This window comes from Glycine max, chromosome 19 (genome assembly GCF_000004515.6).
Source record: "Glycine max cultivar Williams 82 chromosome 19, Glycine_max_v4.0, whole genome shotgun sequence".
In the NCBI taxonomy this organism is placed as follows: Eukaryota; Viridiplantae; Streptophyta; class Magnoliopsida; order Fabales; family Fabaceae; genus Glycine; species Glycine max.
Window position 1 is genome coordinate 42,131,613 of NC_038255.2, and position 13,760 is coordinate 42,145,372.

A 13,760-nucleotide genomic window follows, 5' to 3' on the forward strand; every position below is an offset into this window, starting at 1 on the left:
TATCGTCGCTGTAGATAACTTCTTGATGACACAAAACTGTTAATGAGTAGCACGCTCTTGGAATGTCAGAAAGTCCAATGGACGAAGTTTCCCCCTTCTCAAGCTAAGTGTTATTTTGCTGCTAAAAAGTGTTTCTTTTTTTGTTTTTCTTTTGAGGTTTAAACTATTAAATATAAAAGAATGGGTGGCTTAAAGTATCAGCTTAAGAATGAAAATGAATAATAGATTAATAGATTCCCATTGCATCAAATCCAATGACATTCACCCGATCCATCATCTAAAACAATATTATTAGATTAGAGGCAGTACATAAATTGATCCTTAAAAGTGGCCAGTATTATCTTTTTGGTTCCTGAATTTTTTACAATTTGGCCACGAAAATTTGAAGCTACTGACTTTTTAATCCCTTTATTAACATCTGCCGACAGAAAGACTAGCAAATAATTTCAAATTTTCGGAGACTAAATTGTACAAACATGTATCTTAGGGCCAAAGGTAAACAACTTGCAGCTTTCAAGAACAAAAGTGTGGGTTATCTCTAATTAATTTAAGTATATTAATCCTTGACCCATAATCAGAACCCATGTTCAAAGGAGACAACAGCCTTGGGGGTAAGATCAGGTAGTATATGTAACTATTGAATCGTCTTACTGTCTTATTGCTTTGGCATAGTCATGTTTATCTGGTTAAACGATATGAGCTGAAGACCATCCCAAAAGTGCAACAAGCATCTGCCCTAATTTTAAGAAACATCTCACTACAACAATTAAGTATATACTACAACATATGTGCATCATGACTACGAACTCCCATCCCATGGCATAATGGTTCTATACAGACAGTCAGACAGATGCAAAAGAGACCAAATTACAAGGTAATAACAAGAAGCATCCATGGCTTCAAATCCTTTGTTTCGTGTGCCCCGAGGATCCAAAGATTGTCTTGAGGGAGCATTCACCTTTCCCTTCCATAATGTCATTCATAATCACAATATCCATATTCATCCAACACCATGTGGAGTTGTCTTCTACAGTCAGTTCCAGGACGTCTCTAGCGTAATTTTCAATTCAAGCTTCAGAGTTCTGCTTTTAAAAGCAAACATCTGCCTTCACTTAGGAGGCCTCTCCAGTGCAGTCCAACCAAACTTACCTTTTCTAAAATCTGCTAGGACGCGGAATGCTGCTTGATGAACATCTCCATTAAATACTCGAACGGCAAGCTTCTCTATGAATCTGCAATTTAGTAAAATATAATACATCACATTAAGTTAAGAAGAAACTACTTTAAAATATGAAGAGACATTAGCACTGTCTGACATCTAAATGCAAGACACATAAATCAACACAACAGAAATTAAAAAAAAAGAATCACGTACATTCTACCATCTCGACAATCTACATCAATCTTGTATCTTTTACAAAGAGCATCTCTGCCTGCATTCAACAAAGACTTAGAATTATGAGTTTGATGAGAGGGAAGAAAGATCAAACAACATAATATTTGACCCAACACTGTATCACTTTATAAATTACAGAACACTTGTTGGTAAACGTAAAGTGTCATGCAAAATACCAGTGAAACAATCGACATTGATATTGATATCCTAAACAAGGTACCATGAGAAAGAAACCCACCCACTCTGAGATCTAGACACTGACATTTTTCTCAACTAAAATAGGATTCCACTTTGGTTGCATGTCATGTCACATACCTACTGTGGGAAGCTTCGAAAGCATCTGCACAAGAATTGCAGCAACATCGGCCACATCGTAGGACCTCTCTCCAATGTCATCACATATGGCAAGTTTTATAGCAGCGGACTGATCACTGATCCGCATTGGGAGTATCCCAGGAGAGTCCAGCAGTTCAAGATCTTTCCCAAAACGAACCCACCTTTCACATTAAGAAGGAAATATGACAAATTACATATTCAGTGTGTAATGAGAGATCCAGTGATCTACTACTGTTTTGTTTGAGCTTAGGCTTTTAGTTGGAACAAATTAATTGTATACTTCTGCAGGAAACTGTTTTTGACACTATTAGCACTTGAGCAGAATGTACTATGTAGCCTCATTAACTTTTTCTTCTGTTGAGAGCAAAGAAAACCCGAGAAGCTATAATTTTCAACATTTGGGACAAAAATCTTTCTGATGAAATTCGGAGGACAGGTTGCATCCATTAGATTTTATAGTCATTTTAGAATCAAGAACAAAGTACAAACTTAAAAGTACTGAAATTAGTTCATATATTAAGTTAAACAAAAGACAAATTAATTTATGAACAAATAAAAGAAACTGCTGCAAATTTTAAATACTCTCAATTTCTCAATAAAAAAAATTATTTAGGGAAACAAAATGAATAACCTACCTCAATTCTCTTGTGACTCCTGGCCTAGGAGCTGCTGGGCACATTCTTCGCTTTAACAAACGGTTGATCAAAGATGACTTTCCAACATTAGGGTATCCAACTATTCCAGCTCGAACCTATTAAATAGTAATATACATTCTTTAAATAATAATAACATTTTGAGAGGCATTACATGTGAACGACAACAAATTGCAATTAATTGAAGGACAAGCTTTGCTCCATGCAGGTTCATGACTTAAGATCTAATTCCATAATACATAATTTGCAGTAATAAACTAATAATTAATAAAAGAACATTTGGAATAGAATTATGAACTAAAAGATAAATCTGCAAGAATAATTTATGTAAGCACTAGACATTAGGCTTAGCCCATGAAAACTCATTTGTATCCATTAAAGAAGGACAAGTGTGTACAACTAATAGATAACGCAATAAGGCACCTTTTTATTTTTGTAAAATAAGCAATACAAGATGAATAATAGGGAAAGATGGTACAAAGCAATCAGCTAAATTTTTTGTTATAACATTTACTGAACCACTGTTTCACTATATTAAATTTACTGAAAAGAATCAGCAAAACTTTCATTTATTATACAATTTTCTGAACACTTTTAAATTAGAGAACAAAGGAGCTGCGAGAAAAAAAGAGTGTTGTGACTTGTGAAAACAAGGTACTCGGCTCTTTCTTTCTCTAACAAAACATGTGCTTCATTATTTTTTTTAGATGGAAAAGTAGTCCTTTGAAGTTACAAGAGAAAGAGAGTTGCAAAAACTAGTATGCACACAGTAATTACTTTCTCCAATAAAAGGTATGCTTTCTTAGTCTGAGATAGGAAAGTAGGCCTTTTACCAGAGAATTAGCATAAGAAAATGAACAGAGAACCGAAAACAGGTTTGCAATTGCTAGGAGTAACCCACCGCACGAGGAAGTAGCCCTTTGGATCTACGCTTAACATTTACATCAGCTGCTAATTCCTTTGCTAACCGGCCAAGCTTCATCGTTCCCTGTACTCACAACATGTGATCAGACATCCTATACATGAAACTTTGGAGCATGGAGAACCATGGGAGAAAAAAAGATCTTGTTTCAATACCATTCCAAGCTGCCCATTGGAGAAGACAACCTTTGTGCCATTCCTAGTAAAATAATCTGCCCAAGCATTGCGGTCTGCAGTTGATATCATGTCTTCTCTATTTAAAACTAAAATTCTCTTTCTATTTCCAAGCCATAGATCCATCTACAAAAGCAAAAGTAACAGTAAGATGAAGACTAGGAATGTATCGCCCTAGAACCTAAGGCCTTAATATTGTACTGGGATGTATGGTCTTACACTCTTGCTAATACTTCATGTGCCAATATGAACCATTATGTGACATTAAAAAAAATAGCATTGGTGCAAAATATAAACTATTATTCATAAAACAAAGAAACCATGTAAAATGACTGTAACACTTTGTAATAAAAATTACATATCAAATAAAGAAACTAAAACCAACAATAGAGAACTGCAAGAAACAACTATATATTTCTTCCACAAAACCCAAGATGAAAAAAGAAACCTCTTAGGCATTAAATAATAGGAAGTAAAGTGAGGAAAACCAAAAAAGTTCAATCAAATGTCAATCATAGCTAGTTTGGATATACATCTCAAGAAGCACTTGTAGCAGAAGAAAACAAAATGAATCAAGTTATGCACCTGAACTTTTTCCCCTCCTAACTTTCCCATAAGTCGAAGTGTATAAGACAATAAGTTGATTTTAACTTATACAAGTAATTTAATTCATTTTACTTTCTACTTCTGTGGGTGCTGATAAGTTTATCCAAATTGCCTCTTAGTTCAAGATAACAACAGACGGGTGCAGAGGATAAAATTTAAACACAAACATCATTCATGTCAACTGTAAGTGGATACTTAACAAAGTTAATATCTTTAATTCAAAAAAAGAAACATGCCTGTGGATGACTTGTGGACATCGGAATTCGTCCATCCCGCACCTCTATCACAACATCCATCAACTTGAGCTGCTCCTTCAGTTCTTTTTCTGCTTTTGCTATATGACCAGGAAACCACTGCCCCATACCCCACAACAATCAGCATCTCAAGTTTCGCAACAATGCAACAGTACACAATACAGATTGATGGGCAGACATATAAACAAATACCTTACCTGCACAGGGCGCAATGCCTTTGTCCAGTGATAAAGATCAGTGTCAAGCTCACTCCAATGATCACTCTCTCCTTGGCACCCATCAAACAAGTTGTTGTTGTTGGGGTTTCCATATCCATTTTCCCTCCAACTGGGGCCTCCCACGCCAATTATCTGCACCACAAAAATTGAAATTTATTAAAAAAAAATGAAACTTGAATTACTCAAAACACCAAAACATAACATATACAAACCCCAGAACAGTAATCTCGGGAAGTGAGAGTGCATTGAAAAAAAGATAAGAACTTGAGTGAAAAGGGGAAAAGGGTTGCCTGAATAGTGGGGGATTGGGATGAGAGAGCTGATGCGGAGAATCTGCCACGGTTGGGAACGAAGTGTTGAGGTATTGGTGGAGAATTGGGGACCCATAAGCTTGATAGCTGAACACTCATCACTGTGCTATGCGACTAATCACTCTCTGTTCTTCGTTTTTCTGTTTTCAAACACGCTGCCCACAACACTCGCGAGTTTTTCTTTCTTTGCTTTGCGATAATTCTGAACTTCTGAAGGATAACCGATGACGTCTCAATTGAGAAGTGAGTGGATTTTTTTTGTCTTACGAGACAGATTGGGTTAGCTACTTTAGCCTGACAGCGAAAATACTTCAAGCAATACAAGAAAAAAAAAATCCTATTCACTAAAAATTATTATATAACAATATAAAGTTGCTTAATACTAGCATTATATAATTAAAAAAAATTGTTTTGATGGACACAATTTGAAGACTAATCAAAATCAAATTTAACAATCAACTGGTTAAGAGACTATTACAACATACTTGTAATCAAAATTAACTTATGACAACTAATTCAAATAATTATATCACATAGTGATTAGTTAAAACTAACTTACAGAAAATAACTAATTATTAAGTTTGTGTGAAATGTAATTACAAGTGATTTCATTATTCTTGCGTTGTTCAATATGATAGATGTGTTATTTATTAGAATTTCGTACCACACCCTTACGTTCTTCATCTCCTTTGCATCGTTAACTTTTGGGTGATAATACTTTTTTCTCTAAGTGCAGCCTCCATGCTCGACAAGTCCACAATCATGTAGACGTTGCACCTCCTTTCTCCTTTATCTTTCTCTTGGCTGCCTCTTCATAGAAGTAGTCATTCAACAAATGACTATGTTGGCCTTCACAATCGCGATTTATATGACATCTTCTTTGTCTCACGTAAGTACCTCATGATTTCTTCTTCAGTGTTATCTTCAAGTGTTTCATCGATAATTTCTCTCTAAAGTGTATCAAATTCAGAGTTTTGATTCATTTTACAAGTGAGTATAGCTACAAAAAAATAAAGGAGAATGCAGAGTTGTAGAAAATGTGTATGACTAAAAGAAAATTTAGCAATTAAATAGCATGATTTTCCAATGGCTACTTTTATATTGGCTAGTTTCACAACGGCTACTTTTGTAACAGCTAATTATATAATTAAAAAATAATAATTGTTTTGAAGGGCACAATTTGAAAACTAATTAAAATCAAATTCAACATTCAACTAGTTACTAGACTGTTACAACATACTTGTAATCAAAACTAACTTACAATATAATAACTAATTCAAATATTTTTACAACATAGTGACTAATTAAAACTAACTTACAACATTATAACTAATTACTAAATTTGCAAAAAACATAATTACAAGTGATTTCATAATTTTTGCATATTTCTTCAAACATTACACTGTTATGTTCTTTGCCTCCTTTGCCTTTGTTAACATTAAAGGTGGCAACACTTCTTTTCCTAATTACAAATTTCATGCCTAAAAAGTCCATAATCAGTGCAGACGTTGCACCTCCTTTTCACATGATCTTCCTCTTGGTTGCCTTTTCTCCCATTGGACACAAGATTTGTGATGGTGTGTCACTTTTTGAAACATCAATTGACACCTCCAGATTAAATGACAATGAGTAATCCCTATTATTATTAACAAAAATCTTTGTTCTTTTGGAACTACTTTCTTTAAGTTAATCTAATCATTTAGGTTAATCTTTCAACAGTCATCATGCATGCTTAAAAATAAAATTTTGTTTATCTTCCTTTCAAATGACATATGCATGAATCATGACATCATTCTCCTATAACCACTTTTTTTTTAAATCAATAACTTGCTTGTAATGGCTCTTAAACTTTTACAAAACATAATTTATTTTGTCATCTAGGTTTAAGTTTAGTCGACCCCCTTTCTTGTATATTGCCTCATAATTGATTATAATTTTATGTGACTCTCAACCAAAATCAACCTCTTGCTTGACCATTACTAACAATTAAATTGATTGAGATATAAAGCCATCTAGTGTATATCCTCTTCATTTATAAAATTTAACTTTGTTTTCTTTTTTTGAATTTTGTGCTCCTCGATCTAGTGTAATATTTCCTAACCCAATTTGAATTAAAGATTATGAAAATTATGTGTCAACTTCACTGGTAGAATGAGATTATGTATCACTAGAAGTATTGAATGGCATACAAAACACATTGGAGGTGTTTGGTGAAATTGAAGAAAAAAGTTTGAAAGCTTTGAAGATTTTGGATTGAAGACGATTGACAATTTTACATGAAACTCATTCATGATGGTAGCATGAAGGGAAAAAAAAGAATTTTGAAAATTTTAGGTTGACAGAAAAAATTAATTATTTTACAAATAATTACAATAAAACTGATTTGGATCCATTAGACGTTAAAGAAAAAAAAGTTAAACTAAAACTAGGTTTAAAAAATTTTGATTGAAAATGAGAATGAAAGAATGACAATCACAAAGGAAGGGGAATGAAAAAAATGGTAATATAATGACCAATGGGTAAATTTATTGGATTTCAAATATCCAATTTTATAATTTTTAAATATTAAAAATAAACACACACAACTACTTGGTCTAATTTTACAACAACAATCGTTATAATTTTTATATAGCAAACCTTCGAAATTGATGCCTGAATAGTGGTGATGTGGAACGATAGGATGTGCAAAAGAATCAGCCTGTTTCCTTTTCTTTCTCTTACCCCCACGTCTCTTTCTCATCTCAGATAAGCTCTTTTTCTCTCCTCACGCCGCTCCTCCCTCCCCCTCCCCTTCGATGGCCCATGCAACAAAAAAACCAAATCAACCAACCCCAACCACAAGAACAACAAAATCAACAACCTCCAAACTAGAACCACACCCACAATCGTAAATCGGAGGCCATCGCCAAAATTGGTGACGAAACCGCCGATCTGAACGAAAAAGTCAGCGAATCGAACAAGAATAATATCATTAGTCAAAGAAACCCACTACATGCTAAAAAATAATGATCTGCGATTTCTATATCTAACATACATTTACATCTTTGTACATTTTCAACTTTCTTCCTGTCATGGCTAAAATCTAGGGATTCTCATGAGTCAGCTGGATGAGACTTGACAAGTAAAGTTGAGAAGAACATGCATATGTCTGGTAAAATGTGACGAACCAGAGGACAATACCTGCATGTTGAAAAGATGGAAGAACATATAGTGACGAATGAAAGGTTGGATTTCATCAATTGAATGCTCTTAGTACACCAGCAGCCCACCAGAAAAACAGTAAACTATGAAAGTACTCTTCAGGTTGTAAAAAATGTGCATACCATGGTTCAGATCTCAGTTTATCAAATTTCTCCAGCATAAACAGTATACATGAATGTTTTAATGAAGTAGCATTGAAATCCTCTGACATCTTGTACAGTAGTGAAACATTTTCCTCAGAAATTTCCTATAAGAATAAGTAGATGAGCCATGTGATTAAATTAAGCCATTAAAAAAAAACTTTCTACAAAAGCAGAACAAATAAAAACCGTGAAACACAATTGAGTCTACCTGAGCAATAGCATATTCGCATATACGCTTAAGGCCGTCCAGAAGATACTGATCTGCTGCTCTGAGCAGGTCCTGAGCAATATCCAAATTGACATCTACTGTTCCAGTGTATATAAATCTAGAAGTGCCAACAGAAAATCAAATCATACACAAGGCTTATTGTGAGATTGCAAAAACACCAGAAAGGGATAGCAGAAGATGCACCTCATCATCAATTCAAAGACATCCCATTTAATGTTCGGAATCACTATATTTTTGGCTTCCCTTTCCTGCACCATGAATTTCAAGACATTAATATGGATATTTAAGATTAACAGCTCAAGTTCCAGAGATCCTTTAGTCCCATTTGAATTGAAAAGTGATTGTTAAGTGTTCGATACAATAAACTGTTGAGAAAGAAAGGATTAAGAATTCTGATTGGTAGACCATGTCAGAATAAATAAAAGAAAAGAGGACTTGAAAACAAGTTACAAAACAATTAATGCTTACCCTATAACTGCCATCAAACATTGCACGAAAGATATCCGAAGAAACTAAACAATCTCTATGAGCATAGAAACTTCTACCTGAAGAAAGGAAAACACAGTAAATTAGTACAGATATCAAAATGAGTATGTGTACAAACTAACCAAAATTTTTAACAGCAGATACTTCACCTTCAACCAGGAATGTGACATCAGAAAGTTTAGGATTGTTTACATATTCCTCGCCCAAGTACATCTACAGCAAATGCAATCAACAAATATACCGTGAACAAAAATTGTGAAAAAAATAATCTCAGCTTCCTATTTTCATCCCCTTAACATAGACACAGCAAAATATCAGAAATTCAATTGCTAAGACAATAATTACTATTCCAATTTAAATAATTCAATTATGATAACATAGTACACATTGTTCAACAAATAAGGGGGAAAAATCAAAATAAACGAACGTGGTAACCTCACACATAAAGAGCAAAAATACCTGGGGAGTTGGTGATGGAGGAGCGATGTCAAAAAGAGAGAAAGAAGAACTGGCTTTGGCAGCCAATTGGTGAAGCGCCATTGAAGCATCACTCTTCTGCTTTACATTTGAAGATTTAAGAATATCCAGCAGCAATTTTAATCCTGAATATTTAGCACCACATTAATTGAAATTTGAAAATACATTCGAAGTACACTGGGTGAGAAATTACAAACATGCAGAGATCAATTATTTACCATTATTGTCAATGAATATAGTTTTACGATCATGAGGAGAACATAAATAAGCAAGAGCAATAGCTACACGTCTTTGAACTGCTTCTTCCGCCAAGCGTATAAGATGTATTAGGTGTTTCAACACCTGCCAAAGTGGAATAGATATAAAAATCATATCTAATAACGTAAAAATATATTAAAAATAGTTTAAATAGATTATAATTCTCATCTATGACTAAACTAAATCACCCGCATAGAATTTGCGAGAAAACTCACTCGCCCTTGAGTCTTTTCCTCTAATCTTTTTAATGTCTTTGTTACACACACTCCAGTTTGCTGCGAGTTAAACGACAATCACAAGGAAACCCATTTAATAAATGGTGAGAGAAAGGAGTTCTGTTAGTGAACATTAATAACAACTAAAAATTGAGAAGGAATGCAATTAAGTAAAATGCAAAGAGTAAATGAACATACTTGATTTCTGAAATTTCCAGCCTTCAGTTTTTGAAAACCATCCTTCTTAATAATGTCTGCAACATTGTTCTATCATACAAGTTGTTACATCAGTGGAAGCATATCACATTATCACTGCACATCAATGATTTCCAAAAGGACAACATAATGTTGCCCAAGTAAAGATCAAGGAAACTTCACCTCATTATCAACAAGACTATAGAGAGCAAAAACAGCATTTTGTTGGACAGGAACCTTCTTTGAGCCAAGAAGTTTGAGCAGAGGCTCTATACCTCCACTTTGAGCAATACCAGCTTGATTATGTGAGTCCTGACATTTGAATTATATGTGCACAAAAAAAGGTTATACTAGAAAATGGTAAGAGTTAAAAAAAAAACACATAAAATTACAGAAACAAGGAGCTTTTCTGCATCATTTGATGCCATTAATATATAAATTAAGAAAATCCACCCATTAAGAGTTAGGTTTAAGAAAGGAAACCCCAAGTTCAGCCAAAAATACTTAGTGTAACTTTAAAGAAATTCTTAAGTGGGCAATGCCATATAAGATTGCATGTGCTACATTATAAACACACATTATCAATTTTAAAACAGTGGTGTGTAGCATATAACTCTAAAAATGTTATAGTGAGTGTTATTTTAAAAATATTATTATAATGGAAACTAAATAATTTATACTACACATGAATAATCAAAAATCAAAACGAGAAACCCAAAATTAAAGAGATTCATGATAAACAATACACCACAGTTTTACACACACAATCACCATCAATCTAGGAGCAATAAGATCACAATAATGAAATAAAAAAAATGAAAGATGGTACAATTAATAGAAAAAAAACATAACACATTGAGACTAATCACCTGTGCCAACCTCCCAAGTGCAAAAGCTGACATTTCCTGAAGCTCAACATCTGGAGACTTAAGCATATCAACTAATGGTGGAATAGCCCCTCTTTGGCCAATATGAACCTACACAAACCACAAAATATAGAATTCAATAAGAGGATTTCATATATGACAGATTGATCATATTACAAGTTTGAAACACAACTAAATCACCTTGCAATCTGAATCTGTTGTGGCAAACTGACCAATTAAAAGAGCTGCTTCTCTTTGGCTCTCCGGACAGGAGGAACTGTCATTGAAATTTTGAAACTTAGGGGGAAAAGTACTAAATTACAAAATAATAATATGGATTGCTTACAGGAAAAGCCAAGACCGAAGTATAATGTTACCTAAGTGAAGAAATGACAGGTTGTAAAGCACCAGCTAGAAGAACTTCTTTCTTAATATTTGGCGAAGAGTGGACCAGATTTCCAATCACACCAACCTACAAAAAGTGCTAATTCAGCTAGTGCAAGTAGTTTAGAACTCTGCAAGCAGCAATCTATAAAAACATTGGATTGTGTAAAGTCATATAAGCATCTTACTGCCTCATAATGTACTTTAGGATCCTCTGATTGGAGCATTAGTACAAGAGTGGGTAACGCATTGCATTCAACAATCTGCAATATTTTATTCTTGTAAACAACCATATCAACAGAATCTATCACAACGATTTACTGCAAAAAGTCAACTACCTGATTTTTATTAGCATCATTGTTAAATGCAAGAGTTCGCAAGGCCCGTGCAGCTGCTCTCTGTACCTTTATGTCATTGAATTCAAGCAATTCAACAAGAGGAGCTATACCACCTTCCATCCTGAATATACCATTTGTATATAAGAGTAAAGAATACAGCTGTAGAATATATATTTTTTAAGGTATGGAAAAAAGAGAAAAACCTGACTAGGGTCTTAATGCCAGTATTTTCATGGGCTAGGCTGGTTATTGCATCAGCTACTCTCTTTAGAAGGTCAATAAGTGGTTGAGCAATAGTACTGATCTTTTGCATCCTTAACCAATCAACAAGACAGGGCAAGGCTCCAGCATCCACAACGAGTTGCTGATACTCTTTCTGTTTCATGATAAAGATAAAGCAAAAATAAAATCAGAGTTAAGATGCTTCATGATTTATAAAATAGTCTGAAACAAAGAAAAAGAGAAATGCATTAAAACTATAAAAAAAACATAATCATTTTCCTGGAAACAAGGACCACACTGATATACTGCTAAAGAAGATCAAATGGAATGCACATAGAAATTCAACATTGTTATTATGTGTATGTAGTATGATTGAGCAGTTAACCCCATACAGCCACATTCTTTACAACATGCATCTGTTAAAGACTGTGATGGCAGCTGCTCCTTGAGCAGGTGAATAATAAACACAATTCAGAGGAACCTTGGGTGCTTTGAACTTGTCAAGAACAATAGGGCACAAGCACAACAAATGAGCAATTCCAATTCCTTCGCCCCTTATATATTCAATAGCCACCAGTTGAAAACTAAACGTTGATCTTGATTGACAAGTCATTCTAAATTATTATTTACTAATATTCATTTAGGGTCTAAAACATTGTAGTTTAGAATTATCTAATTTGCAGGTAAGTTTCCACACCTACACACATGCACGACTATCTATCAATGGATAATTCATCTGGCTTGAACTGAAACCTTTTGATCGATAAATCTAAAGCCAACACTATAGTTACAATTTCATATAATTAAAATAGTTAGAGAGAAAGGAAATAGCAAAACTTAGTTACTTCAATGGCAAGAAGCTCAAGGATGACCGCGCATCCTTTGATGACCTCAAACTGAAAATGTTTGGTAACGCCATCACTGTCATCTTTCACAGAGTCTGCCTCATCACCGTCATCTCTCCGTGCGTTGTCTGTCAATCGAAGATGCCTCACCAGAGCGGGGACGACACCGCATTTCAGTAGAGTATCCACAAGATCCTCTAACAAAAGGCAAGAAGAGATGTCAACCAAAGGGTGAAGAGAAATTTTCAGTTAGCAAATGAAAAAGTACCGTTTTCAGCGAGTAGAGATAGGGCATCAATAGCACTCTTAATGGCAGTACAATCAGAGACAGAGGATGGGTGAGCGGAGTTGAGGAGAGAGACGTGTCGGAGAATCTTTGCAGAGATCTTTGGGTGAAGTTGTTTGGAAGTGTGGATTAAATCTGCTTCGAGCTTGCGCTTCAAGCTTTTTCTAACAGCATAGTGAGGGTTTTCCATGGAGCGTCGCGGTGAAACGAAAACAAAATAAATTAATCAGTCCTTGAGAGGCTTGGTTTGAGTGAGATCAGGAATCAGAATGTTTGAGACGTCTCTCTTATGAAAAGTTTTATCTTTCCTTTTGGGTTGAGTTTTGGCCAACTTTTTTCATTTGAATTTGGCGGTAAAACCTTTTTTCGTTCCCGCCGGTTTCTCTCATGCGCGGTCCATGAAATGAAATATGCAATTTAATTTGATCTTATACTACATTTGATAGCTTATACCGTTCCATACTGTTATACATATTTTTATTTTATTAATAATTTAGAGTTTTTATTTTTTAAATCATAATATTATTACTATTACAATTAATGTTATGTATAATTTTTTTTATTGTCTTTAGTTTTTATTATTTTTATTACTATTTTAGATTTTATATTATTATGGTAATATTTTTTATTTTTTATTAACATTATAATATTATGTTGTTATTATTTTTATATTTTATTAGCATTGGTTATGTTCATTATTAGTTTATTTTTCTTTACATTAAACTTATTTTTACTTTTAAGTTATT

The 13,760-nt window shown here is 34.0% G+C and overlaps 2 protein-coding genes across 4 annotated transcripts; both read right to left on the reverse strand.

The window, feature by feature from the left end:
* Window positions 1-605: 605 nt before the first annotated feature.
* Window positions 606-5,189, reverse strand: LOC100784201 (DAR GTPase 3, chloroplastic-like). Its single transcript, NM_001255246.3, has 9 exons — window positions 4,849-5,189; window positions 4,538-4,690; window positions 4,323-4,439; window positions 3,463-3,606; window positions 3,287-3,373; window positions 2,368-2,483; window positions 1,712-1,893; window positions 1,376-1,433; window positions 606-1,232 (listed from the first exon to the last, which is right to left on the reverse strand). Exons 1-9 carry the CDS (start codon window positions 4,966-4,968, stop codon window positions 1,109-1,111), a joined length of 1,101 nt encoding a protein of 366 aa, NP_001242175.2. The 5' UTR covers window positions 4,969-5,189; the 3' UTR covers window positions 606-1,108.
* A 2,170-nt stretch (window positions 5,190-7,359) lies between these two features.
* On the reverse strand, window positions 7,360-13,469 carry LOC100783124 (ARM REPEAT PROTEIN INTERACTING WITH ABF2). 3 transcript variants are annotated; one of them, XR_001386754.3, is made up of 20 exons: window positions 12,997-13,469; window positions 12,729-12,925; window positions 11,865-12,037; window positions 11,662-11,782; window positions 11,512-11,586; window positions 11,317-11,411; window positions 11,141-11,216; window positions 10,943-11,050; window positions 10,257-10,385; window positions 10,077-10,145; window positions 9,852-9,938; window positions 9,624-9,747; window positions 9,388-9,530; window positions 9,078-9,141; window positions 8,911-8,987; window positions 8,626-8,690; window positions 8,422-8,539; window positions 8,193-8,317; window positions 7,904-8,049; window positions 7,360-7,800 (listed from the first exon to the last, which is right to left on the reverse strand). XR_001386754.3 is itself a non-coding variant. In XM_006604373.4 (19 exons), exons 1-19 carry the CDS (start codon window positions 13,202-13,204, stop codon window positions 7,962-7,964), a joined length of 2,142 nt encoding a protein of 713 aa, XP_006604436.1. In that variant the 5' UTR covers window positions 13,205-13,469; the 3' UTR covers window positions 7,826-7,961. The 3 variants fall into 3 exon arrangements, 2 of the variants coding, with proteins under 2 accessions (XP_006604436.1, XP_003553462.2); XM_006604373.4 differs by lacking the exon at window positions 7,360-7,800 and having other exon boundaries at window positions 7,826-8,049; XM_003553414.5 differs by lacking the exon at window positions 7,360-7,800 and having other exon boundaries at window positions 7,826-8,049; window positions 9,879-9,938; window positions 12,997-13,466.
* Window positions 13,470-13,760: the final 291 nt, after the last annotated feature.

What these genes read in the sequence shown, in the direction of transcription:
- LOC100784201 (NM_001255246.3), bottom strand. Translation starts at nt 4,968, where the DNA reads ATGAGTGTTCAGCTATCAAGCTTATGGGTCCCCAATTCTCCACCAATA. An exon ending in GGAGTCACAAGAGAATTGAG is followed by an intron (nt 1,894 to 2,367) that starts GTAGGTTATTCA and finishes TTAATGTGAAAG; the next exon opens with GTGGGTTCGTTTTGGGAAAG. An exon ending in GATTGTCGAGATGGTAGAAT is followed by an intron (nt 1,233 to 1,375) that starts GTACGTGATTCT and finishes ACTAAATTGCAG; the next exon opens with ATTCATAGAGAAGCTTGCCG.
- LOC100783124 (XM_006604373.4), bottom strand. Translation starts at nt 13,204, where the DNA reads ATGGAAAACCCTCACTATGCTGTTAGAAAAAGCTTGAAGCGCAAGCTC. An exon ending in ATAGTCTTGTTGATAATGAG is followed by an intron (nt 10,146 to 10,256) that starts GTGAAGTTTCCT and finishes CTTGTATGATAG; the next exon opens with AACAATGTTGCAGACATTAT. An exon ending in AAACTGAGATCTGAACCATG is followed by an intron (nt 8,050 to 8,192) that starts GTATGCACATTT and finishes TTCAACATGCAG; the next exon opens with GTATTGTCCTCTGGTTCGTC.